The 24,470-nt window shown below is 46.1% G+C and overlaps 1 protein-coding gene and 1 long non-coding RNA gene across 2 annotated transcripts in view; one reads left to right on the top strand and one right to left on the bottom strand.

Moving 5' to 3' along the window:
• LOC119382494 (putative oxidoreductase GLYR1 homolog) overlaps nt 1–24,470 on the bottom strand; it is a 154,455-nt gene that overhangs the window by 93,212 nt on the left and 36,773 nt on the right. Inside the window, 3 exon segments of the mRNA XM_037650205.2 lie at nt 3,061–3,234; nt 9,684–9,908; nt 19,766–19,918. Of these exon segments, the coding sequence (XP_037506133.1) occupies nt 3,061–3,234; nt 9,684–9,908; nt 19,766–19,918 (552 nt within the window).
• LOC125757115 (uncharacterized) overlaps nt 662–24,470 on the top strand; it is a 28,374-nt gene continuing 4,565 nt past the window's right edge. The window contains exon 1 of the long non-coding RNA XR_007415058.1: nt 662–730. This is a non-coding gene — a long non-coding RNA (uncharacterized LOC125757115). The remainder of the gene's footprint in view (nt 731–24,470) is intronic.

Here is a 24,470-nt window from a genome sequence, read left to right on the forward strand (position 1 = left end):
AACATGGCGTCTATGACGTAATTGCTCGCGAAAGCAAGGCCTTCGAGATTGGCATTTACTATTGACAAAAGCATAGCCTTTGAGATATGCACTGCACAAACATGGCGTTTATGACGTAATTGCTTGCGAAAGCAAGGCCTTCGAGATTGGCATTCACTTCTGCCATCGCGTTGGCGTAGACTCATCATCATCGTTATTTGCCGGAGGACGGGAGGAGTTCAAGCTGGTTGGAGCTCGCATGGTCGTGCGCGCGGTTCGCGGTCGGACTCGCCGCGGTGGTCGTGATTGCGTGTGCTTAGTTCTTTCATGCCTACAGCTGTTGGTGTTAAAAAAAAATCACATACGTTGATTACATTTCTGTGGATGAGGCCCGTCCCCAGCTCCGCGTTTCTATCCATCGACTAGATCGCGTGTGAGCGCGCCAATTTTCGTGCTGCTCGTAAGCATTGAAATAAAATTCTGTGCCACTAAACATTTTGTCGTTTTTCCTGTTTTTCGGCTCTTACGTTTCCCGTCTCTTACGTTTATTTCCTACGGTCCCTTCAAAAACGTATCAGCGGGGTTCTACTGTATATAAATAAAATTCTGCGCAGTTCACCACTACTCAATTCTTTTACTAACTTTCTCATTTACTGCTTCTTACGTTACAGATGAACCTCGATATAAGGAACATGGATACAGTGAATTATTGGTTATGTCAAACTCCAGCCAAAGGTTTCAATAATTACAGGTATCTTATCATTTTTATAGCAAACTAATTCGTACCGTGCAATGAATATACAAAATTTTCCGGGGCCGGAATACAAGTGCTTCAGGAGCATGCATTCATCTTCTCCTATGCACCTAGAATGCCTTCACAGTGTTCGGCATCGACGTCAAACAGTGGTGATAGTCTTTCCTATTCTTTTTTTTAAATGGGAGATGGCCTCCAAGGTCAGCATAGTTGCACTCTCACAGGATGCGCCTGTTTTTATATCCAATGCGCCAAACACACTAGTAGAATGGAGTGGCCTGGACAGTAGATGGTGTAGCGCACGACTGCATGAGTTTCCTCGTCAGACGCTGCCATTTTGAGTTTACACTTTGTGCACATTTATGTCATGTTTTCGCCAGTTGCTTAGTGACCCGTGTTTTTAGGTGGTCAACAGCTTGGCAGTGTTGTGCATGGTGGAAAACGTGAAAGAACTGCCCTGAAGAAGTTTGTGAGCTTAATGAAATATAGAGCAATTCGTTGCGGTTGGTAGGCGACAGGTTGGTTGCGAGACTGGCTGACGTGGAAATTTCTGTGGAGGTGACACACCAGCAGCCTGTGAATGAAGCCGCGGAGGCTGAAGCTGCGGACCCCAAAAACAATCCACTGCCAACTAGAGCAAAGCTGTGGCTGCTTTGGCGCAGTGCTCTTGCAGCGCAATGGAAGGCAGTGGGTTTAAAATAGTGGAATGCCTTGACACTGTGAAGCAAGCCATTATACAGCATGATGATGATGATAAATGGTGCTTTATGGCGCAAGGGCCACTGATGGCCAAAGAGCGCCAGTACATGATATGGAATGTGGATGATGCCATCATTGAAAAAAAGAAGTATGTTCTTTTCACCCCAATATGTATTTTTGTTCAAGTAAGTGTTTCATAAATTCCAGGCTAGCTACCGACTGATTAGCACTAGTGCTTGACGATTTTTCAGTTTAACTTTGTACAACGAATTTTGGCAATCGCAAACTAAATTTTGCAGTGTCCATTATAATAAGGTTTGACTAATTTCTTACTGCCCCATGAAAAATGTATCAGCAGGAGTGTTCTACAGTGAAACCTCGGTGATACGAATCTCACGGGACCACCAAAAATATTCTTATCATCCGAAATTTGTATCACCAGAAAGCATGGAAAATTAGCATGCGACAAAAGAAAACTGGCGTACATTTTCATTTATTGTTTTTCAGGGCGACAGCAACGTCAGGAAGAACCCTGAATGATTGTCAGTTAAGTTTTTAGATGTCGGCAATCATACCAGCACTCGTAAATATACGGCCCGTGCGCGCGTATTTAATTAATGAACCAGGTGCGATGTGACCCGCGACAGCAGTAGCCCCTTCCAAATTTTAGTATGCTTTTTTGCATGACACCAGAGTACTGCAGCGAGAGTGACCAAAGAAGCACTTTGACGCAATGGATAAAGGCCACAAAATTACAGCCAACATGCTCCTGAGTACCCCCTTTTCTACTCCTTCCGTCAAATATTTAAGTTTTGTTGTTCTTCTCCAGAAGCACGGTCCTGTGTTATGATTTTCTCATCGCGGAGGTGTTGGGGATGTTTTTTGGGAGATTTACGGCCGGGTCCGCACAAGTGCGACCTCAACCGTCGCGCATGTTGACGTTGTGAGGCCTGACTCCTTCGCCAAGACTGCCCTCGCCTTCTTTCGGTCCTCGTCCACCTTTCATAGGATGTCTGATGCATGAGGAAGGCACGTGTAAACACAGTTCAACGACAGCAGCCCGCATCGACGCGTTAGAAAAAAAAAAGCATGGCGCTAATGTCCTCTGTAAGCTAAACGCGAAGGCACACGGAGGCACATAAGAGCTCCAAAGATTCGCGCACACAATCTCGGAGGCAGTGACGCGTCTCTGAAGGTTTATTCTGACCGTAAGAAAAGTGTTTTTCTTACACCGTGATTCTGATGATTTGGCAGTGTGGCGCGCATGCCCGCGCTTGCGTTCCCGCGCTCGCACGTGCTTGGCGCGTATTCCGCAACGGCGCGGACAGCACCTCTTCGTACCTGGCCGGTAGCGTACGTTCGTATCAAACGTCGCTGGGTGAAAATCGGTTCGCAACAACCGTACTCCATTCCACTGCAGGCCAATGGGCCTTGGCCGGGACCAACGAAACAGTCGTATCACCCCGAAATTCGTATGAGCTATGATCGTATCACCGAGGTTTCACTGTACTGCATTTAAACGTGACCAGAACACACTCTAACAGTCCTAGGTGTCCCGCTGTTCTGGTTCACAAGGGCCCTGACAGTTTCCAAATCAAACTCGAGTGTAGGTAAAACGTGCACCAGACCTTGGAAGGTGTCCTGTTCCATACGGTGATGTGGTGACCCGAGTTGATGAGGTTCTTGACCATGCCTTGGCCCATGTTGCCCAAACCCAGAAACCCAAACTTGAGGTTTGATGGGCTGACATGTTTTGACCGCAAGACATCCGATATCCTCTCCACATCCAGGGGTGGTGTCACCTGTCATCCACATGAAAAAGTGACTGCTGTTGTAAAACTTATCGCATAAAAAAGGTTGTTTATACCTTGCAGAGATAATCAAGAAAGAAAAAAGAAAGGCACTTTTACTTTTGCACAAGGAAGAAAGTTTGAAACTGGGAAAGTTGATTTGCTATCATAGCAGCCATGGCCACACTGTTTTATCTACGCTGAGAGTTAATGCTGATAAAATTCTGCATTAAAGACGCGTTTCTGTAACTACAAATGCAAGAATGAAATGAGAATGGCAACGCTTTCTGGTGCATGGTATGCAGTGTAATCAGAGCCATGACAAACTAGTTGAGAGGAACACTAAAGGCTTATTTAATAAACATTTATGCTACAGCAAAAACAGAAGCTGGAGAACATCTAGAACGTCATTACTGACAAAAGCACTTTAGCAGCAGATAAATAAAGGTAAACGTGGAACACAACCTGCGACTCCGGAGTGACATTCTTGTACTAGCGCTATGGCATAACTCCTCAGTATAATTACGTCATAAGAGAGGGCTTCAGAATATGGGCCCCAAAGAAATAGCATTGAAGCCACTGCGCATGTGCCAAAACGCAAACTGCCTTTGGATTTTGTGTAGGGCATGCTATATCGTGAATTTAACTAGGGAGCCCAAAACTTGCCCCAAAAGCTTTGCGTTAACAAACTTGGTGCCATCCATCAAAGTGATGGCTATTGTCAAGGGCTAAATTAATCAGATTCCTGAGTAACTCATAACCTTGTATATAAATAATTGTGGTGTCAGCTATCATTTTCTCCTATCTCACACATACAACTAAGATAGGCTGGAAAACAGCCTGTGTTTTTAAGATCGGATGTCGATTTCAGAGCTTAACGCAGCTGGTGACTCAAAGTCGGATTGTCTTGGCTGATGACTGTAATTTAGACTCAAAGAAGTGATTACTAGCAAGCTCATTACCACTACACATTTTAAATTATAATTTTAAAGAAATATGTACTGAAGATAAATTTCTGTGTCAGCTTTCAATCCACCTTTTTCACGATGTCCGGCTGCATGCGCCCTTCTCCTAGCGGAAAAGTCGCGAAACGTCTTTTCATCTCAGAGGCTTTGCTTCTGGCAATGCCGGTTGTCCCGACCGCTACCAAAACCCTACGAAAACGGAAGAGGGCAGCACAGGAAACTGAAAGAGGCGGATTATTATTCACCCTAGCTTCCCTTTCCAGTTACCACAATGCTGCAAGCGCAAGACACAAACAGTGTGTACAAAACCCTATGCCACAACTTATACCTCTTGCGTGGTCCAAAGCCAGCACATGCAAGGAACTCTCTTGCAGCAAAAAACATGCCATAGTAAAGCGATAATCGCAGAGAATCGTCCATCAAGATAAAACATTTTTTTTGTATTACCCTAGACTCTTGAAAGATCTCTGCAGTTGAAAAGTTGCACTTTCACCTGGCTCTGTGCCACCCATGCACTCGCGTTTCATTAGTTTTGCTATTGCATAGTGCTGAGCTGGCTTTGCTCGCTAGTGAAGCTCACTCTAACTGCAAGAAAAAAGAAACAGTGCCGATCTAACATTGCTTCCATATATGGAGTGTTTTTTTATACATAATGCGAAGTTGCTGAGCAATAAATGCAGTACGGGAAGAAAATGTTATGGATAATTTTTTACATAAGAAACTGTGGCACAGGATGGCGGGTAGTAAAAGGAGGTGATGGTGTATATAATGTCAACACTCCTTGATCTTGGACAGGCGAGTTGGATTGTGTGCTAGGAAGGGGTATGTGGACGCCAGTCTTAAAGGGCCAGTAAGCAACCCAGAGGTCCAAAATTTGTAATGAAGAGATAACTGCGCACTTGTACAACATGAACATACCGCTGCAAGAACTTTGTGAATAGGTGCTGTAGTAATGAAGTTGTAAAGGATGGAACAACCCTTTTATGGCCACTTCGGCTGGTTTTGGTTTCTCGCTAGGCCTCCCTACCCTTCCCTGACACGAAGAGGAGTAGGCATAGCCAGTCGTCGTGACTACGCCCACTTTGCAATAAAAGACGTCAGAGACTTACGTCAACAGCACGCAGCCAATGACTGAGGAAAGCTTTCTCCACGTTACTCCTGTCAGTTGCTTGCAGGCGGCCACCCATAGAAAACAATGCGAAAAATGTCTCGTCACAACGAATACTTTTTCTGGGTATTTCCGCTTGAATGAAGTTTTCGCGAGTGCCACCACATAAGGAAACGGAGCTTGCCTAGGATTGCCGCGAAATCTCGCCAAAAACTCGACTATTTCTTGTTGCCAGAGCCGTGCGGCCGCATCGCAAGACCCGTGTCTTCATCGGAGACATGCTTTCTGCTACCACAAGCACATCCCAGTAAATTATTCCCCATTGAGATGCTCAGCGACAGATTGTCCATCCGCCATGGTGCTGCCGGCGGATTTGATGCGCGTGCGGGCCGCGGAAGAATCGCTCTTCAAGAACTCCCGCCATTCAGCACTCAAAACAAAACTACTGCTCGTCGTCACAAGCCCTGCGATCGTGAATGACATCCACGGCATTTTTGAAGGCACATGCGCAGCCGGCGCGCACCTAGTCTAAGCGTAACTGCATTCTGCCGCAACCGCTGCGAACACGTATGCGATCGTGTCGACGCGATCATGGGCGACCACGATAGTACGCGCGCATCCAGCGTACCCACACCGACTCAAAGCAATGCTGCGGTCAAAACCGCGGTAGACGTGATCACAGATAGCAACGACGTAGTTCTGAAGGCACGCGCACGGCCAGCGCACACACGTTGTAAACGGAACTGCCGTTTGCCGCAACCGCTGTGCAGAAAACCGCGGTCGCTATCGTCACGATCATCGATAGCGAATACGCTCAAGTACGCAGCTAACACTCCGGAAGAAAGATTAAAGGCAATAAAGTCGTAAAACGGCGCGAAGCGTTTCGGCCTTCCTTTCACTTGCTTGTGACTGTGGTAGTGCGGAGCTTCGGCACTTCGTTTTCAGTTAGCCTGTAGCGAACTTTGGCACGCTCCTTCGCGGCGCTACGCGCTCGGCCCGCTTCGAGAGTAGCCTGCATTTAGTATTTGCTCGTGTATAACCCACGTGTACAACTCGCATATTGGCGCAAAGCCACCTTCCTTGCATTACCGTGAATTCTTGCGTACCAAATTTCGCGTATAACCTGCACCCCGAGTTTAGCGCAAAATTTTCTGTATATTTTGATTCCCTTGGTGTGCGGCTAAGTACGTCCAAGTTATCTAGAGTTAAATGCAAAGGACAATGCATGCGCTTGCCGGGACCAAAGGACAAGCCATGATCATCAGATCTTCCTAGCTTTTGTAGTCTATAGATGAAATTTCGCTGCAACGAAATTCCGCGACAATGAACTTTTTCGCGCGTCCCGTCAATTTCGTTGTAGCGGAATTTGACTGTAGTCTTTTTTGAAATAGAATGTCTGTGCGACTCTGTTGCACTCGCAAAATGTGATTGCCATGACCTTCATTACAGATGAGGAAGCTTGTTTCGGAGATGTCAAAAAAGGTCCAGCCCTGTTTACTGGCCCTTAAAGGAGAGACACTGCTTCAAAAACATGTCTTTTATTTTTTGAGCAGATTTCCATTAAACTTTCAGAGCTTATGTATTGCTATGTGCAGATTTCTAATATGCACTTATATTTCTCATACATTATGTAGTTTCTAAAATAATATGCATTTCTTGTATTGTTAGCAGCACTCTTTTTTTCTTCTGAACTGGTGGAGTTGCAAAGCAAATCAAGGTACAGTCGACGTCCGATTTCCCGGACCCTCAAGGGACCGCGAAAACGTCCGGAAAAACGAATGCACGTGAAAACGCACATTTTTGGTAGGTATTTTTCGCTGACGGAGAGGGTCACAGCCGGAGTACAAGATTCCCATAGCAATTCAGCCAATGCATTGTTTAGGTGGCTCTGAAAAGAGCCGTTTATATATATATATATATATATATATAAAAAAAAAAAACACGACGTGGCCGGCACTACCTCATAGGTCAGCACTTGGGCGCAAAGAAGTCGCTTATTTTCTTTTGCACGGTCCGCTTGCCCGCGATTATGTCTGCCTCAAATTCAGTCAACGTCATGTTGCCGCTGTACACCAATGACAGTGTCATCAGTGCTCGCGTCAACTCCGTGTTCGTTGGCTGTGTAGGAGCTGGCTCTTCGTTCTCGGTGTCGGAGTCATCGGAATCCTCCGTAACTTGATGAATGATTTCGTCATCGGTCAACTCCGCACATAGCTCGAGGTCTTTGTCAGTGTCGGCGAAGCCCTCAAGGGTTATCTCGGCTGGAATCAACACGCCGCCAGCGCGCAGATCGTCGAAGGCAACGTCCGCGGATGGCAGTTCGTCATCGTGAGCCTACAAGGTGGCTTTGTGCGCTTCGAAGGCGCGGACGAAGACGAAGGAGCAGTCGGTGCCATTGCTGTAAACGGCGAATCCGCTCGACGAAAAGCGCAGCACGAAACAGCTAGGAACTCGGTGGATGCTGAAGGTCGGGAAACGTGATCACTGAAGGTAGCGCGCAGCAGCAAACGATCAACCGCAGACACGACCGCAGAGCTGGCACAGCTGACAAAACAACACGTGAACGAACACAGTGAGGTTTGGCTTGGCTAAGCTACGGCTGGCAACGGATTGACGCGTGCGGTGGTGCGGTTTCGAGGTTACGGCAGCCGCGGCGAGGTGCGGCGTTGCTCTAGCGTTGCTGCTGATGCGAGTATGGTGGGTTCAAGGATATGAAAATGAAAACAACCAAAATGGCGGCGTGGTGGTGACTTTGGGTCGGCGGTTAACAGTAAAAAAGTCCGGGAAATCGGATGGCGAAGGCTATAAGCGTCCGGAATTTAGGACTTTTTAATACATTGACTCTACGGGTAACTTGACGGTGCCACAGATGAGTCCGGGAAATCAGGCATGTCCGGAATTTCGGGCGTCCGGGAAATCGGACGTCGACTGTATCACAATACAGTAAAAGCTCGTTAATTCGGATTTCACGGGACCGGAAAAAATGTCCGAATTAACCAAATGCCGAATTAACAAATGAACAGGAAAAACAACATTAAAATCAAGTTGGAGAAGCATACCTTTATTTGCTAGAGTATTTTGTAATGGTCGTCTGCATTTTCGCGCAGATTCCGGCTGACATTACAATTTTTCTTAACTCTTCCAAATGGCCAACAGCACGCAAACTGTCGGAAGTGCTCAGGCAAGCGTCCTCTAATATCAAAAGCATCTCCGAGACTTCCCGTGAGGTGCGATGAGGTCGCGACATCATTAATATTTTCTTGATCGGTCAGGAGACCAGTCGTGGCGATACAATCATCAATCGCGATGTAGTCCTGAAGGGTCACATCTGTGGGAAGGACAGCATTGAAGGTCAGGCAGTCATCGTTAGTGGACTCGGCTGACACCTCGTCAATGCCATCGTCAGCTTTTGCTGCATGCTCGGGCCTCACGTGCAAACGCGGTCACAACGAGGGGGGAGGGGGGAAGAGAACTTCGCAAGAAGAGACGCCGCCGACACAACACAAGGGAAAATGCCGTCGGAGGCACAGTGGAGCTATGGTGGAGCGAAGAAAGAAGACGCCGACGTTCGGTGACGCTGCGATCGCCCCCACTAGTTGATGACGATGTCGATGTCACTCAGGTTTCGGTTTCACTCCAGTGGTGCTAGCGCTGCTTTACCACACTTTTGTGTAGCGGCAGCCATCAGCCTTTGTCCGAATTAAGCGGTGCGGAGCCGAATTCTGACGAATTAACAAAGGTTTGGTCCCATAGATTAACATGCACTTTGGCCGGGACCAATAGAGCCGTCCGAATTATCCGAATTAACGAGCTTTTACTGTAATCTGGTATCAGAACTGTATGGAGTAAATAAGAAATGAATATTCTAAGCCCACTTGAGCAAGAGTTGTCGTATGTCATAGCTGCAGAGTCTGGATAAACGAAATTTGGAAGATTTTGTAATTTGCGGAAGGGGGGCACACCAGCCGGTATGTTGAACTTTCATGAACTCACTCACAAATGTTCAACATATTGTAACTTTTGTTCAATTGGGTTTATAACATCCATTGTTGTTTTATTGCATACAGTTCTCATTTTAGATTATTGTGATATGCTGATTTGCTTCATAACTGCCACAGTTTAGAAGAAAATCTTGGTCCTACCAAAGCACATCAAGTGTTTGATATTTTATATTTGAAAACAGTATAAAAATTATTGCATATTTGAAATCAGCACATAAATATACGTATGTAGCTGTGTTTCACAAACATCTGCTGAAAGATAAAGAAATATGCTTCTAAAGCAGGGCATTAAGCATTGATGCATATTTGCCTTTAGTGTACCTAATGTGATGCAATGCACACCTAGCACCCTAACTCTCCAAACCTAAGACGAAAAGGTGCACTTACGGGCCTTGTGACGTAAGACTGCCTCAGGAGGTTAGAGCTGGACTTAGACGATGAAGTGGCATTGGACACACTGTTGAGGCCAGCCGCATTGTTATTTGGTGTCGCAGCTGCCACCGAGGAAGCCTTCTCAGTTGCGGCTGCTTTGTTTCTTTTCATGGGTGCCGAGCCTGTACTGCTGCTCTCAGAAGAAGTTCGTTTGGAGGCCCGATGTGACTGGTCCTGCAGCTGTAAAAGCATGGTGTGTCATGCTACTACGTATCAAAAAGTGCTCTTAACATCCACCTGTTCTCCAGTATGGCTAATAAAGAAATCCAGTGCATTAATACACAGAAGCTAGGCAAATTTTAGGAGTCCTTTTTTAAGGACAGGTGTGGCACCTTCACACACTTCTTAACCCTTTCAGGGTCGAATTTTTTGCGAAATGCAGTCCAAAAATGTTTAATTTTTTTATTGCTGAAATAAATTCTTGAGATGATTCTATTTAAGAAAAAAATTCTCTAAAATTTTTACCGTAAAGTGACAAATCGTTGTTACCTACACATGGTTTATTCATAGTAACATCAAGCAAAACCCCTAAAAAAAGAAAAGCTTATACGATTTTTTATAAATAAAAATTATACATGGTATTAAACAGCTCACAGACAAAAATAAGCACACCAGAGTAGTTTTCCGGTAAAAAAAATGTTCATGTACCCCAAAACAGGAAGCGCAACCACGGCGGCGTTGTGTAATTTAGCGCAGCACGGAAACAGATGCAATCGCGCCCTGGGGAGCAATAAACGAGAGAGTCACAGGCGGTCACCCTTTGAGAGATTAGAAACCAGACAGCCATCAAGCTTTGTGGGTGCGAGAAGCGATAACCAACCAAAGGATGAAACCGAAACCAGTCGCACCGCGTGCGCTTTCCGACGTACAAGTGAAAGCTGCCGTGCCGCTTCGGAAAGCAAAAAAGGAGAGACATCGGCACATGAAAAAGATACCACATATTCCCGAAGCGTGGCAGCAAGAGAAATGATCGATCGGCAGCAAGAGAAATGATTCCAAGCAAGAGAAATGATAGAAAAAGGCGGGCGTTTTAAACCAGCCGCAACGCAAAACGCGCTCGGATGGGCAAGCGATAGCCGGCGCGCCGCTTTTGAAGGGGGGGGGCACGGGGAGAGCCAAGCAAGAGAAACAACCGAAAAAGGCGCGCGTTTTAAATACACAGGCTATGCCGTACATGTACGGCGAAAACCCTCAAAGGGTTAAAGAGGCCCTGCAACACTTTTCCAAGTAGTTATGGAATGGCTTCATTAAAGGAGCTTATTTCCTCACGAATCGACCACGGCAAAAGTTTTTAGAATTCGTCCAGTACGAGTGGAGTTACAAAGATTTGTCGCACGCTGTAAATGCTTTCTCTCTTCTCTCGCCCTGACGAAAGCGCTGGAAGCTATGCATGGAGGGGTGGCACAGGAGAACAAGGTACGTCACGCGCGTCTCGTGACCTTGGGCACTTTTTTTTTTTCTTCAAATCAGTGCAATTGTGCGCAAGTGGACAAGTGACGGCCTAACAGCAACTAATAGCAGTCACAACGCCAGGGCCGCTTAACCTAAAGCACGAGAAGCGGCCTTACCCATGCACCCAGTAACAAACATAGAGAGTGCGTAGTACACACAGCAAACCAAATAAAACGGGTATATGATTATGAACGTACAGAACATTGTGCTAACTCCATGTCGTAAACAGCGTCGTCCATCACTTGCAAAATGCACTTCGCTCTGACGAGGACGGCGTCGTCTGCTATCACTTGCCCCGCATCTGCTACATGGCTGAGCAGACGCATTGACCTTTCACCAAATTGCTGCCACGCGGACAGAAGCGTGTACATCTTAACCGCGCACGACGCGAAATTCTCAAAAACACGTGCAGAACGCGTGCAGCGTGCGAGCAAAGCAACGCGTTTTCAAGGCAGCTTGAAGGGGGACAGCGGAGTGGTCAACACTCAAGTAACGAATTTTCTCCCCACATTGACTGACAGCGCCGGGAACCGCAGCGCCTCCCACGGCGTGGGTCTCCCCTATAGGGGCAGGGTAGGAGTACCTATGACTTGTGTAAATAAATTTACATGTGTGTGCAGTCGACGTCTCTCGCCGGTTCATTAGAAGGTACGTAGGTAGATTTCAGTTTTACTTTTATGCCGAATTCATTGGTAAATGTTAAAGTAGCCATATACTTGATGTATGTTCAAATTTAAAGCGCGAGAATTCAAGTCGAAAAATTTTCGGAAATTTTACCCTGCGTAAAAGGCGCACCCCGAACTTGGAGCTGGATTTTCTGGAAAAAAACAAAAACAAAAAGAACAGTGCGCCTATTATGAGAGTAAATACAGTAGAGTGTACGAAGGAAGGAACCTTGTATGCCCAGTTACATTCCTTTGAACGAAAGAAGGTAATCCACGTTTTCCATTTTCCTGTGCTGCTCTCTGTCGTTTTGGTAAGGGCCTGGACAATTGGCATCGTCAGAATGAAGGCTTCCGAGATTAAGAGGAGTTTCACGACTTCTCTGCTAGGGGAAGTCCAGAAAACGGCAGGAAGGGGAAGATGGGGAAGCGGTGAAAAAATCCGTAAACAGGGATGTGTGTGCTCAAACCGACGTTTCGACAAGTGGACTTGTCTTCTTCAAGGCTGGGATTGATTTCCTTAGCGCTCATGTGTATATGCTTTGAACCCTCTCCTTCAATCCAAAAAAAGGAGGAGGAGAGGGCAACTGCAAAAGTGGGGGTGGGGGAGAGGCCACCATGACAAATTGGGTGAGTCAAAGGAAAAGTGGTATTATGTGAAAAAAAATAAAAAACAGGACACACACACACACGTTTTACTGAATTATGGTTGTCGGAGGAAGCATCACTTAAAGGGGTACTGACACCTTTTTTCAAAGGCGAGTTTACTCTGCCATACATATTTCCTATATGCAGAGACGGCTCTGAGCAAGTGTGAAACTCAGCAAATGCTGATAAGATATTTTAATTTGATATTAAAGTCAATTTTTCCATGGCGCACCTACTGACATCGACACTAGCTTGACGTCAGGCTGCAGTACAAATTCTGGTGACTTCACGCAGCAGTATGGCTTGTTGTGATGACGTTAGGTACCGAAACTTCCAAGATGGCCGCTTGTACGTCATCAAAACTTCCAAAATGGCTGCTCGTGCGTGGAAACGTCACTCCATATTGTGCGAGCACGTGACGAGAAGCTCATACAGTGTCGTGATGTCAGGGTACAGTAGGAACCGAAACTAGCTTTTAAAAACATACTGTAATTACTTTTTCAGGGCACACTCGCGCTTAGCGCTACCTTTTCTAGGCACATGAGGGCTTTACCTTTCATTTGACGCAAAAAAACGACAACTGAAAATATTCGTGTCAGGACCCCTTTAACAATGGAAGGTTAGAAATTCCTAGAAGAAGGGCTTAACTCTCACTGATTTTCATTGAGTATGTACCATATAGGATGGATTCAAGAGCCTCCATAGAAATGTTTATGCCTGCTGGCTGGAATGTGCTGAACTTGTGAATAAGGTACGGCTCTGTATATTTTCTGTCTCTTGAGGACCGGAAGTTTGACTGAAGTATGCAAGTTTGAGATGGTTGAAGTTGTGACTTGCTACATGAAAATGCTGTGCCACTGCATTCGGTAATTTCTTCACTGTGTCCACGCCAACGTTACTAGAACAAACTCAGTTTAAAAGCTCCGCTGGAGAGGCGGTCCGCGTGGCGGTCGTGAGAACTAGTGGCGCTGCAGTCACGTCTAGCTCCCGCCGCTGGCGCTTGTTGTGATCGACGCCGCCGATGTACGAGCGCACGTGGGTTACAGCGTCGTCGGCGCTTTGTTAGCTCGTCATTTTTGCGACTGTTCTTGTCCAGGCTTAGCGTCTTGTACGAAGACACGTGCCTGATGTACGAAGCGTAACGAGGGCGAACAGATTCACAGTGCGGTATGCCGACTTGCTTTGCGCCGGGCTCCAAGAGCGGCTACCACAACGACGACTCCGCTTCACGGCACTTCTTCAGACCTCCAAAAGACCCTACGCCATTCAAGCTTTGCATCGCAAAGATAGAAAGCTTACTGCGAAATGCAAGATCTGTGACGTTCATTTTGAGAGTGACGACATTGTAAAGCACTATCGTCGTGTCGTTGCGGGACAAGAAGTTTTTATCCCGTGTGAAAAGTGGGAACTCGCGCCAGGTGCCGTGCCGCGCTTGTTCCCAGCACTTCCACCCTACATTTCAAAGCCAAAATGTTCGGTTTAGGCGCAAATCCCCCCCAAAACGCACAGCGTCCCGCGAAAGCCCAGTGCCCAATTTGGAGGAGCCGCCAGAAATAGAACAGCAAAACGAAAGGCAGGCGATTACCTGTATACGCCACCGAGGCTGAGAGTTGCATCACACTGACATTCGATCGGTTGTCAGCTGTCGCTATGCCTTCAAAGCAGTGGATTTTCGAGAGATTTTACGACGAGGTATTGAACAAGATGTGCGGAATATTTTACACTCGCCTGCTCGGGAACGGGCTGCTCAGCGCAAGAAATTTGACACGGTACACATAGAAAAGACGAGGACCAGCGCTGGTCCTCGTCTTTTCTATGTGTACCGTGTCAAATGTTTTGCGCTGAGCAGTTTAATAATGGAATACCAACTAGCCCAATCCCACACTTTGCTTCGGGAATGGAGACTTACTTGTGCAAAAAATAATTGTAGTTGACGAGCAGTTTAACTGCGTAGTGAACGGCTACAGCACGAAACGCAAACGGCTGTCGTACAGTGTAAGAAGTGCTGCGGGCATGGAACATCTGCTTGGTGAAGTTGAAAAACTGAAGTTGAATACTGACGACTCTTCTAGCGACCGAGTAGGCGCGAATAACTGCTCGGTGCTCACATCACGGCCGATCTGTTCGAATTGTTTAAGGCACCGTAGCAGGATGCAAATTAGAAAAATGAGACACCGAAAATACAACTGTCCGCTGAAAAAATTGCTCAGAGACGACATCTATTCGATGTAATCGCACACTGAGATTTCATTTACCGAGTTCTCGTAAAATTTTCCGATTTTGGGTCAGTATCCCTTTAACCGTCGCGAAAGCGTGTCTTGTAAACACTGCAAAGCATTGGTGATGTTTTTCGAGGAAGTTTTTTTTTTTTCAATAAATTGTAGAAACGTGAGTACTGTTTTTCTAGAACGTTTTTGTATCTCGAGTAAGTACGCTTCTTTGTACACTATAAAGGCTTTTACGAGCGTGTTGGGTTGTTCTTGGTCTAGATAAGACGGCAGCGGCTAAAATTGTGGTGGTAGTTACACAAATTACGCTGAAAAGCCTCATTCGCTTAGAAACTCCTATGCTTGGAAGTTAAGCGCAATGTAGACAGCTCAAATATTGTCACAGGGTCGTGACGTCGACGAAGGCAGCAGTCAGCAGGTCCGAGATGAAACTCTTTATTTGGCCGAACTTGTGGCCGGGAAACTGAAAGTCAAACTACAGCAATACACTGATAGCGGCGAACAGAGCGTCGACCGTCGATCAACTGACAAGCGGTCAAGCGTGTCGGCTTTTATACAGGCGCTATCGAACTTTCCAGCGATATCGCTGGTGGCGGCGTTATCTCTCGACAAAGCTGGAACATTCGCGTGCAGCGCGCAATTTTACCAAAACGATCTACTACAATCGCGAAGCTTCTCGAACACTGCTTCGCGGATAGCCTCGAGCGTTGATAAGCGTCCTTGCTGGTCAAACCCGAATACAGCAAAATAAAACAAGAAGTGGGCGTGGCAATATAGACCGAACACCGATTCTTAGCCAATCAATGAACAACGCACGCGGGCCAATGCATACAGACGACCTTATGCATATCCACCTAAGTATCCACCTAACTAGTAAAATAAGAAAGTTGCCGCGCAGTTGCCGCGAGCAAGTGCGCGGCGGACCGCAGCGTTATGCCGTGGCAGCAGACGACGCGGCAATAGTGGCGCAAGACGGAACTGCAGCGCCGCTAGTTCTCGCGACCGCCGTTCGGACCACCCTCCTCTGCTGCCGGAGATACGGAGCTTTGAAACTGAGTTTGTTCTAGTAACGTTGGTCCACGCGATGCCCGTTTAGTCTAACATTACCAGGCTGTCCCGTTTCGCCAATGCACTGTTTGTGACAATATGAACATTCAATCATGTAGATAACGTTTGAACTAGTGGAGGTAAAACTAGATTTTACATGATGGACATAATCCCTTCAGGTGCTTTTAACTATAATGTCATCTTGAAGGCGTTTGCAAGTCTTACATCTTGGACGAGAACAAGGTGTTATGTGGGCATTAGAACGAGGCTTTCCTTTTGCATGCACTAACATGTCCTTAAAGAACACTAAAGTGAAACAAAGAATTGGTTAGATTAATTGTGCTCCGAGAACTCTAATGCAAATAATTTCACTATCATACGTTCATTAAGAGAGGAGATAATCAAGGTGAAAGATTCATTTTTAAATTTCGCGCCGAAATCTCCGCACGTGACGTCACTGATTTCAAAGTACATTTTTCCTATTTTGGCGACATTGGCCCAACAAAATTTCCTGAAACATGGCATATTAAGTCTACGGCCCTCTCAGAGGACAATACCCTTCATTTTTACTGATTAGGAAGTACGTAGGGCCAAGCAGATGCATATCAAAATCTATGACGTCATGGCGTTTGATGCGGGAATTTCAAGTTGGTGCCGCCACCTGCATTTTCTTTCGGCGCGTTTGCTCGCTTACCAAGTGTCTGATTGTGGCAAGTGCGGTGATTTTGGAATTGTGAAAGAGTAATTTACTAATATGAGAAAAATCATTTTTCTTTTTAGTGTCCCTCTAAAGTTCCTATTGCTGCTATACACGGCCTTTGGTACTTCGGGAAACGCTTTTTTAAGGCGCTTGTTGCTTGCCAGTATTGGATAATACTTACGGAGGATATTTACCTTTGGGAGCGCATTTGAGTATTTGGTTATAAATGCTGGCGGCTGGTTGGGCTGAGCTACCGGGGGCTCTTTTAGCTAGCGTTGATTTCCTATCTAGTTTATATGCATCGTTGCAGACCTTGTTTAGAGCGTCTTGCCGGTAATTTCTTTTAACTAATGTTTCCTAGGTTGCTTAAGTGGTGAATGTAGTCACCCTCGCCGCTACAGATCCTTCTTATACACCTGCCTGCCCACAAATATCCCTTGTTTGCAGTGTCGCGGGTGATGACTTACATACTTCGGTCAAACTTCCGGTCCCTAGGAGGAAAAAAATATACAGTCTTACCTTATTCCAGGGGTGAGACGGCTGAAATCGATTTGGGAGCAGTTTTGGGAGCAGCAAAATTTCAATTTAGGAGCAGGAGAACCTTGTTTGGGAGCAGTTAGCGGCATTTATTATGTCGTTTTTGGAGCTCGAAAAAACAAATTTGTAGTAACTTGGAGGAACAAGCACATATTTTAATCGGCTTAGAATACACATAACATTCAAAGAGCCTTTGGAGAAAGCTTTTTTTAACAGATTATTGCCAGGTATGAACTACACTACCTTTTTACAAACCACGCAATTTATATAACCCTGGTAACAACATATGAAATAGATAAAAAAAAAGTTTTTCCAAGTAGGTTCACTTTACATTTGAAAATAAGAAAAGAAAAAACATCACACTTCTCAAATAATAAAAAAAAAGTCACAGTTTCACCGCAAGGGCGAAGCATTGAATGCGATAGCAACAAATTGTAGTGTTACACGAAGTAAGGCTGGCAGCTAACTGTATTGTATCCGATCTCGCGTAACTATAAAACGATGGTGTAAGAAAATACGGCCGTTCCAGGGAGCCATGTTCTCCGCATAGTCACTTCGCTTTGAGAGCGCAGCACGTAGAAGCGTATACGAGCCACCCGCCCCGCTGTGATGGCTATCGAGATAGCGCGCACGCGCAAAGTTCAAAGTTGCTCCTCGCGCGACACTCCCCCCCCTCCCCCCCTCGCGTCTTTTAAGGCTTGTTAAAAACGGGCGGGGCGTTTCCTGTCTGCTTCGACGGCAGGCCTTCCGAGCGGGGTGATGTTATCGCATGCAGCCTCCGAGCGACGGCAATGGGCCGGCTCGTTTGCTTCGGCCGCGTACGTCGCCTCTGCTCGCGTGCTTTTACCCGCTGTAGAACATACAATTCGCGGGGGGATCTTATCAATGTGGACTTCATACCGGAAGGACATGACGGCGACGGCAAGAACCCCTCGAGACTGTCCATATAATTGCTATCGCAATAAAAACTGATTGCACAAGAATTGTATAGTCACATAGCAGTACGTCTTTGAACGGTCAATGAATGATTCCGACTAGCACGCGATTGCGGCGACGCCTTCGCGCGTAACATCAGGAAAGAACAAAAGCGGTATGGCCACCGACGAACGCGCCAGTATGACCACCCCCATAGGCGTGCGGACGAAGGGGGGAGGGGGGCAAAGTCGATACTGTCCATACTTTGACTTAATCGGAAGGAGGGGCACTGCGATTAATATTTGCCCTCCCTGAAGGGCGAACCCTCAGGAAGCTTTCGAATAGCGTACGCAAAGCTTTGCGTTGGCTTTTCGCACAACTGCGCATGCGTCGTACGCTAACCGCTTGCGGGCTCCCGTTAAGTGACGGAAATAGCGGGCCGCAAACGCTAACGCTAACTTAGCGTACGCTATTCGAAAACTGCCTAAAATAAAGCGCCTTCAGCTATCTGCTCGGCTGCGCGGGTGGCGTAGCGTCAAGTGTACCGAACGCTTTTAATAGGTGATAACAAAAGCGCGCTGCGCCACCGTTCGCTGCCACCTCGTGAGGGACCGCCTTTAAAAATGCGTCGCGAGCGCCGAGAAACCTTACCCCTCGGACACTACGTCGTTACCGCTCGGACACTACACATATTTACAACCGCTCAGAGGCGATTATCACAGCACTATGGAAGCCTCTATTACAAAGGCGCGTAGAAGGACACGCTTGCGCGCGTTAACGTGTTCTGCGAACGTATCCCTGGCGCTGCTTCTAAAGTTACGTTTTCCCACGCTGAAAGTGACGCGGGCTTGAAAATTCTTGATTGTGGGGCCGTTTCGGCGCAGTTCGGCGCAATTTTTGCAATTTTTATGCTTTTGGAGCAGCTTGGCGCAGGAAAACGGAATCGTATCAAAAATGCGCAATATGCGCAGCTGTCTCACCCCTGCTTATTCACAAGTTCGATACACTCCAAGTGGCAGGTATGAATGTTTCTAAGGGGGCTCTTGAATCCATCCTATATGGTACATAATCAATGAAAATCAATGGGAGTTAAGCCCTTCTAGGAATTTCTAACCTGCCATTGTTCAGTGTTGCTTCCTCTAACAATCATAATTCAGCAAAACGTCCCCCCCCCCCCCACCTTTTTCCTTCTTTTTTTCACGGAATACCTCTTTCCTTTTGACTCACCCAATTCATCATGGCGGCCTCTCCCCCACCCCCGCTTTTGCAGTTGCCCTCTTCTCCTCCTTTGTTTGAATAGGAGGAGAGGGTACAAAGCATATACACACAAGCGCTAAGGAAATCAGTCCCAGCCTTGATGAAGACAAGTCCACTAGTCGAACCGTTGGCTCGAGCACACTCACCCCTGTTTACGGATTTTTTGCTTCTGTTGGGGAAGGGCGCATGAGCCGTGGCATCGTGAAAAAGGCCGATTTTAAAGGATTGTTTTTCTTTGTCAGACAAAACCATAATAAAAACCAATAGACAATGAAGCCAATGAAGATATAGGGGACGTTATTTGTAGTCTTTTTAACTGTATCGTACTAATTATGATATAAATGTGAAGAAATTAAAGAGGACAAAAAGACAGCTTGCCGCTGGCAGGGTCTGAACCTTCAACCTTCGGATGTCACAAATCCCGTATTTACACAATAGTCTGCCCAAATGAGGATTCCTGGTGACTTCAGCCAGAGCACTAAACATTGGCGGTGCAGCTGGATTCACAATGACTGCCACAATGACACCATTTCAGCCTTCACGGCCTCCAAATAGGGTGAAAAAGAAGATACCAAGTATGATGTTCTTTACCTCTCGTTTTCTCCGTTTTGGCTCTTTGTCAGTCGTAACAGGTTCCTTAGGTTCCTTTGGTGTTTTGGGCGCTTTTGACGGTGTCACAGCAGGGGTTGCAGGTGCCTCCTCAACCTCATCTTCGGAGGCAGCCACTCTTGCAGATGGCGAGCCCTTCATGAGAAGAGAGAAGGGAAAGCAGTGGTCAGCATCTCAACTTTCCTCCACAATATGCAGCACACATCAGCACAGGCAACTGGTAATCTCCTACGAACTGAGTGAAACTACAGCTGTTGCTTAAAGGGAAGCTGAAGCAGTTTTAGAATTTGGTAAAACTTTGTTGTCAACCCATATATGCCCAAACTCAGAAAAACTGACAAAACAAAATTTTTTTTTTTTCACAAAAAGTGTACTTCTACCCTCAAAAGAAAGCACAAGTTCTTTATTTACTGCCAGGTAAACGCAACACTGTTTTTCAAGCCATCCTATATATATATAGGACACTGAGCATTAGGGGTGCTCTGTGCGGGTGTGGTAAGCCTTGAAACATTTCACGTGCACACCGACATTGCACTTCTTCCTCTCCATGAAGTCTTTCACGCAAAGCACGCGTTTGCCCTGAGAAAGTGGTCGGCACGTGGCAGCATGAAAAGCAAGCAATGTCTAGGCTTGCACAAGTTGAAAATTAGGCCTGCTTGATGTGCTGTATGTGGTGCTAGTCATCAGCTAAAGCAATAGCGATGTTAAAGTGCATCAAAGAACCGTCCTATATGTAGGACACTGGGCATATATGGGTTAACAAAAGCCAACATTATTGTGGATGATGACGTAATTTTTTCCGCTGTTGTGGCAGTGGCAGCAGGAGCTTTAAAATACATGATCGTCTTGCTCCGCCCACGTGAATGCGGTGAAAGTGTGGGCGTGGAAACAAGCCAACCGGAACTACGTCATCGTCGGCAGTTTTGGCGAAGCCGCGCAGCACGGTCGTATCTTCAACTGTGGCCTCTGCGACTGGCTCCGGCTGCACACATTGGTGGAACTGATCACGAAGCCCATGATTTAACAGTGCTGATGTCGATGACGCGGCCCACTGAAGATGACGTCACCGTGTTCGCTCAGCATCTCAAGAAGCTGTTTTTTTGCCAAGAAATGCTATTTGCACTCAATTCAGCAGGGATCAAACTATGATTACACACTCCAAAGTCATTTTTTTAAATAGTGCTTCAGCTTCCCTTTAACTGCCAACAGCAAAGAAACAAGTGGTACTCTGCGCCCAACCTAGTTTGCTTTCAGACATCTATTACCAATACAGTCGATCCTCGATATGATAATGCCAATGAACAATTTTCTAGTTCAGCAGGAATTCAGAGAGTGCTAGAATGCTGAAAGCACAAAATTTTACACTTCCATGCAATAGGCATAGTGCTTATGCCATGGGTTGACGGATGCCGCATTTTCTTGCTTATAACCCGCACCAAAAAGACCTGCTGAAAAAGTGGTGGTGCGCGTTATATACCTTTTTTTTCTTTTTGTACAGTGAAAGTTAAGGGTGCAGGCTATATGCGAGAAAATACGGTATATCACGCAAAGCTAAAAGGTGTAATTCCAACTGAATGCATTGCTACAATGTCTAGAAACTACGAAACTTTGGTTCTTGGCTTGGGTTTGTCCGAAAGGCAGGTTGGAGAGAAATATATTTCATTTAAGGTTCGTTGCATAATTCTTGGAGATCGAATTTACAGGAGACTTTCAAAATAGTGTGTGCAACATTGCTGGGATGAACTATTCAGGTAAATCTGACAAATGAAATGACTGCGAGTTACTATTCATTCCTTTCTGCACACATCATACCATTTACTAATGTAAACATTGGAAGTAACGTGGACAGCGTTTTCCCCAGACATTTAAATGCAAGCTTTCATTTCATAACAAGAACGAAGATCAGCAATAAATAAGAAATAGTTCTGTCTGAACATTAGCTCCCCTGAGAAAGGAACACTAGCAGCGATGTCAGCAAGTGAAACAGCTTTTGAAAGAGCAATCCACAATTTGGAGTAGGTGGCTTAACAGCTAAGGAAGCGCTCATATGCATGAAACTGATCTTCCAGACACCCAGACATGCCTGTTGCATGACAGTATTCAATTCTTTGCTTGGCAGGAAGGCCAAGAGGCACTAAGAATTTAGAAGCATACTGAAGCAGGTGCAAATGATTTCTCTTAGAGAGAACCATGCGAGAAAACAGAAAGCGAAGCCCTTCAAAACCCTGCATGGCTTACAGTAGCCACCAGCCTTCACAAAACTTCAGTGTTAACAATAACTGAACAGCTGTCACTTGGCACTTCGGTTTCTCAATCTGGGAGCATGGTAGGCACCCACGCCATTGCAGGGTTCTCCCCACAGTGAGTGGCGGTGGAAATGCTGCCCACTGCTCTGCTTCTCCGCCCATCGCTCTGACTGATACCCTTTGAAATGAGCGCCTGAGGAACCAAAAAAGGCAACTGTGCATGCACAACACCAGCGAGTAGACAGCCTACAAAAGGGACTTGTATTACAGTAAGGTAAACGTATGTACGCTCTCTACCAGTGGGCTGTGCCTCTCACCACCTGGTTACTTAAAGGAGTGCTGACATAAAATCCTGAAGGAGAGATAACTTGCGGGGGGATAGCTTTGTGTGGACACAGATGCATCATATACGAAATATCAACGCATAATATAGCCTAGAACATATTTAAGATCCTAAAGTACGTGTCGCGACACTGCAAGCGAAATGAAGAAAAGAACATGACTTTTAAGGGCTCATTTTTCTTTGTTAGACACAATAATAATGAGAACTAACAGTCAATAATGCCAACGAAAGTATAGGGCATGTTATTTGTAGTAATTAGGATATAAATGTGAAGAAAGCAATGTGGACGAAAAGATAACCTGCCGCCGGCAGGGACCGAACCTGCGACCTTCGAAAACGCGTCCGATGCTCTACCACTGAGCTACGGCAGCGGTCATCTCCTTGTCCACTTTATGGGGTATATATGTGCATTTAAACCTAGGAGTGTTAACCAGCACCTATCGCAGCCATGGCGGCGAGTGTGGAACACTCTTTTTCTGCCTGTTGGCGTCACTGTCTATTAGTTGGCATTATTGTCTGTTAGTTCTCATTAATATTGCACGCAAAATGCGCCTTTGCTTTTTGTGTAAACAACCAACCACCACCCTGCGTCACGAGTTTGTGTTGGCTGCCACGATCCATGCGAACATTCTCTCCTAGCAGACCTTTTCAATGGAAAGAGGGGGCAGGCTTACACGGGAGTACAAAGGCTGATGTCCTTGCCTCGGTAGTGCACTTTTGGGGTGTCGTGCATATTTACAACATCTCGGAGGGCATTATAGCAGCACCCAGGAAGCCTTCGTTGAAAAGAGTTGTCAATGCGGTGCTCATGTGCATGCATTTTTGTGTGCTCACGTAGCCAGCTATGTTTACAGGAAAGCCACTCTGGGTCCCACCTCACTCGGCGCTCTCTGAAACCAAAACTGCGACTGGTCGCTATAAAGGCGTGTCCAAATAATTAACCACGGCGTGCTCGAGCAAACGAGCCGTGGGAAGTGGGTCGTTAGCTACTTATTGCAACAGAAAAAATAAAAATAAAAACAAGATGCAAAATTTTTGTGTCAGTGCTGCTCCTTTAAAAAAGGAGTCTGAACAGGTGGCCTTGTGGCCTCAAGTACCCCTAATGATCAAAAATAAAGTACTTGACAGCAAACCCCTTTTGTTGCCCAGAAAGATCCTTTGCAGAAAGAATTTGCACCGATGACACGTGGCACCACGCAAGTTTTTTAGGTGGTTTGTGGCCTCTACCATTAGCTGCAGTTCCTCAGAAGAATGAGGGGGCAAAAAAAAAAAAAAAGGGGGGGGGGGGGCGATGGTGCTGCTCGTGAAAGCAGCAGAAGAGAAATCATGCTGTTTGTTGGGGCTTTCGTTGTGCCCATTGTAAAGGCTCCAGTGCGCCACATTATCGACAAAGCAAATGACACTGCCTGAAGGAATTCAACATGGCGGTGCTAGCAAGGTGACGCAGGCATACAAAGGGTGACGTTGTTGCCTGGACAGTGCATTTTGGGGGGGGATGACATATATTTACAACAGCACCGGAGGTGATTATGGCAGCACCCAGGGAGCCTTCATTAAAAGCCTGAATTGTTGAGTTGTGCATGCTTTAAAAGCGTTATGAAATTGAGCTTGTTGGTACACGATCATAGAGAAAAAAGAAACAGCTAAAATCACTTCCCTTAATCTGGACTCATTAACAACATCATGGTTAGGAAATTTTTTTGTCATGTCGCAAACAATTCACAGTTGCTAACGATCACTCATCTCCATTAAGCGATGTATTATCTGGCGTACCACAAGGTAGCGTCCTGGGCCCCTTGTTGTATCTCATTTACATTAATGACCTGCCATCTAACATTTCATCAAACATTAGACTGTTCGCAGATGACTGCATCATCTACCGCAAAATCCGCTCACCCGCAGATCACCTAGAACTTTAAAGGGACCTAGACGAAGTAACCACTTGGTGCAAACTATGGCAAATGTCACTTAACACAGATAAGTGCAAGTTAGTCACATTCAGCCGTAAAAAGACCAACTCCTCCTTCAATTATTCACTGAATAACACCTTAGTGTCCCCTGCCTGTTCCTACAAATACCTCGGTGTTCATTTCTTCAA

Source organism: Rhipicephalus sanguineus, chromosome 2 (assembly GCF_013339695.2).
Source record: "Rhipicephalus sanguineus isolate Rsan-2018 chromosome 2, BIME_Rsan_1.4, whole genome shotgun sequence".
NCBI lineage: Eukaryota > Metazoa > Arthropoda > Arachnida > Ixodida > Ixodidae > Rhipicephalus > Rhipicephalus sanguineus.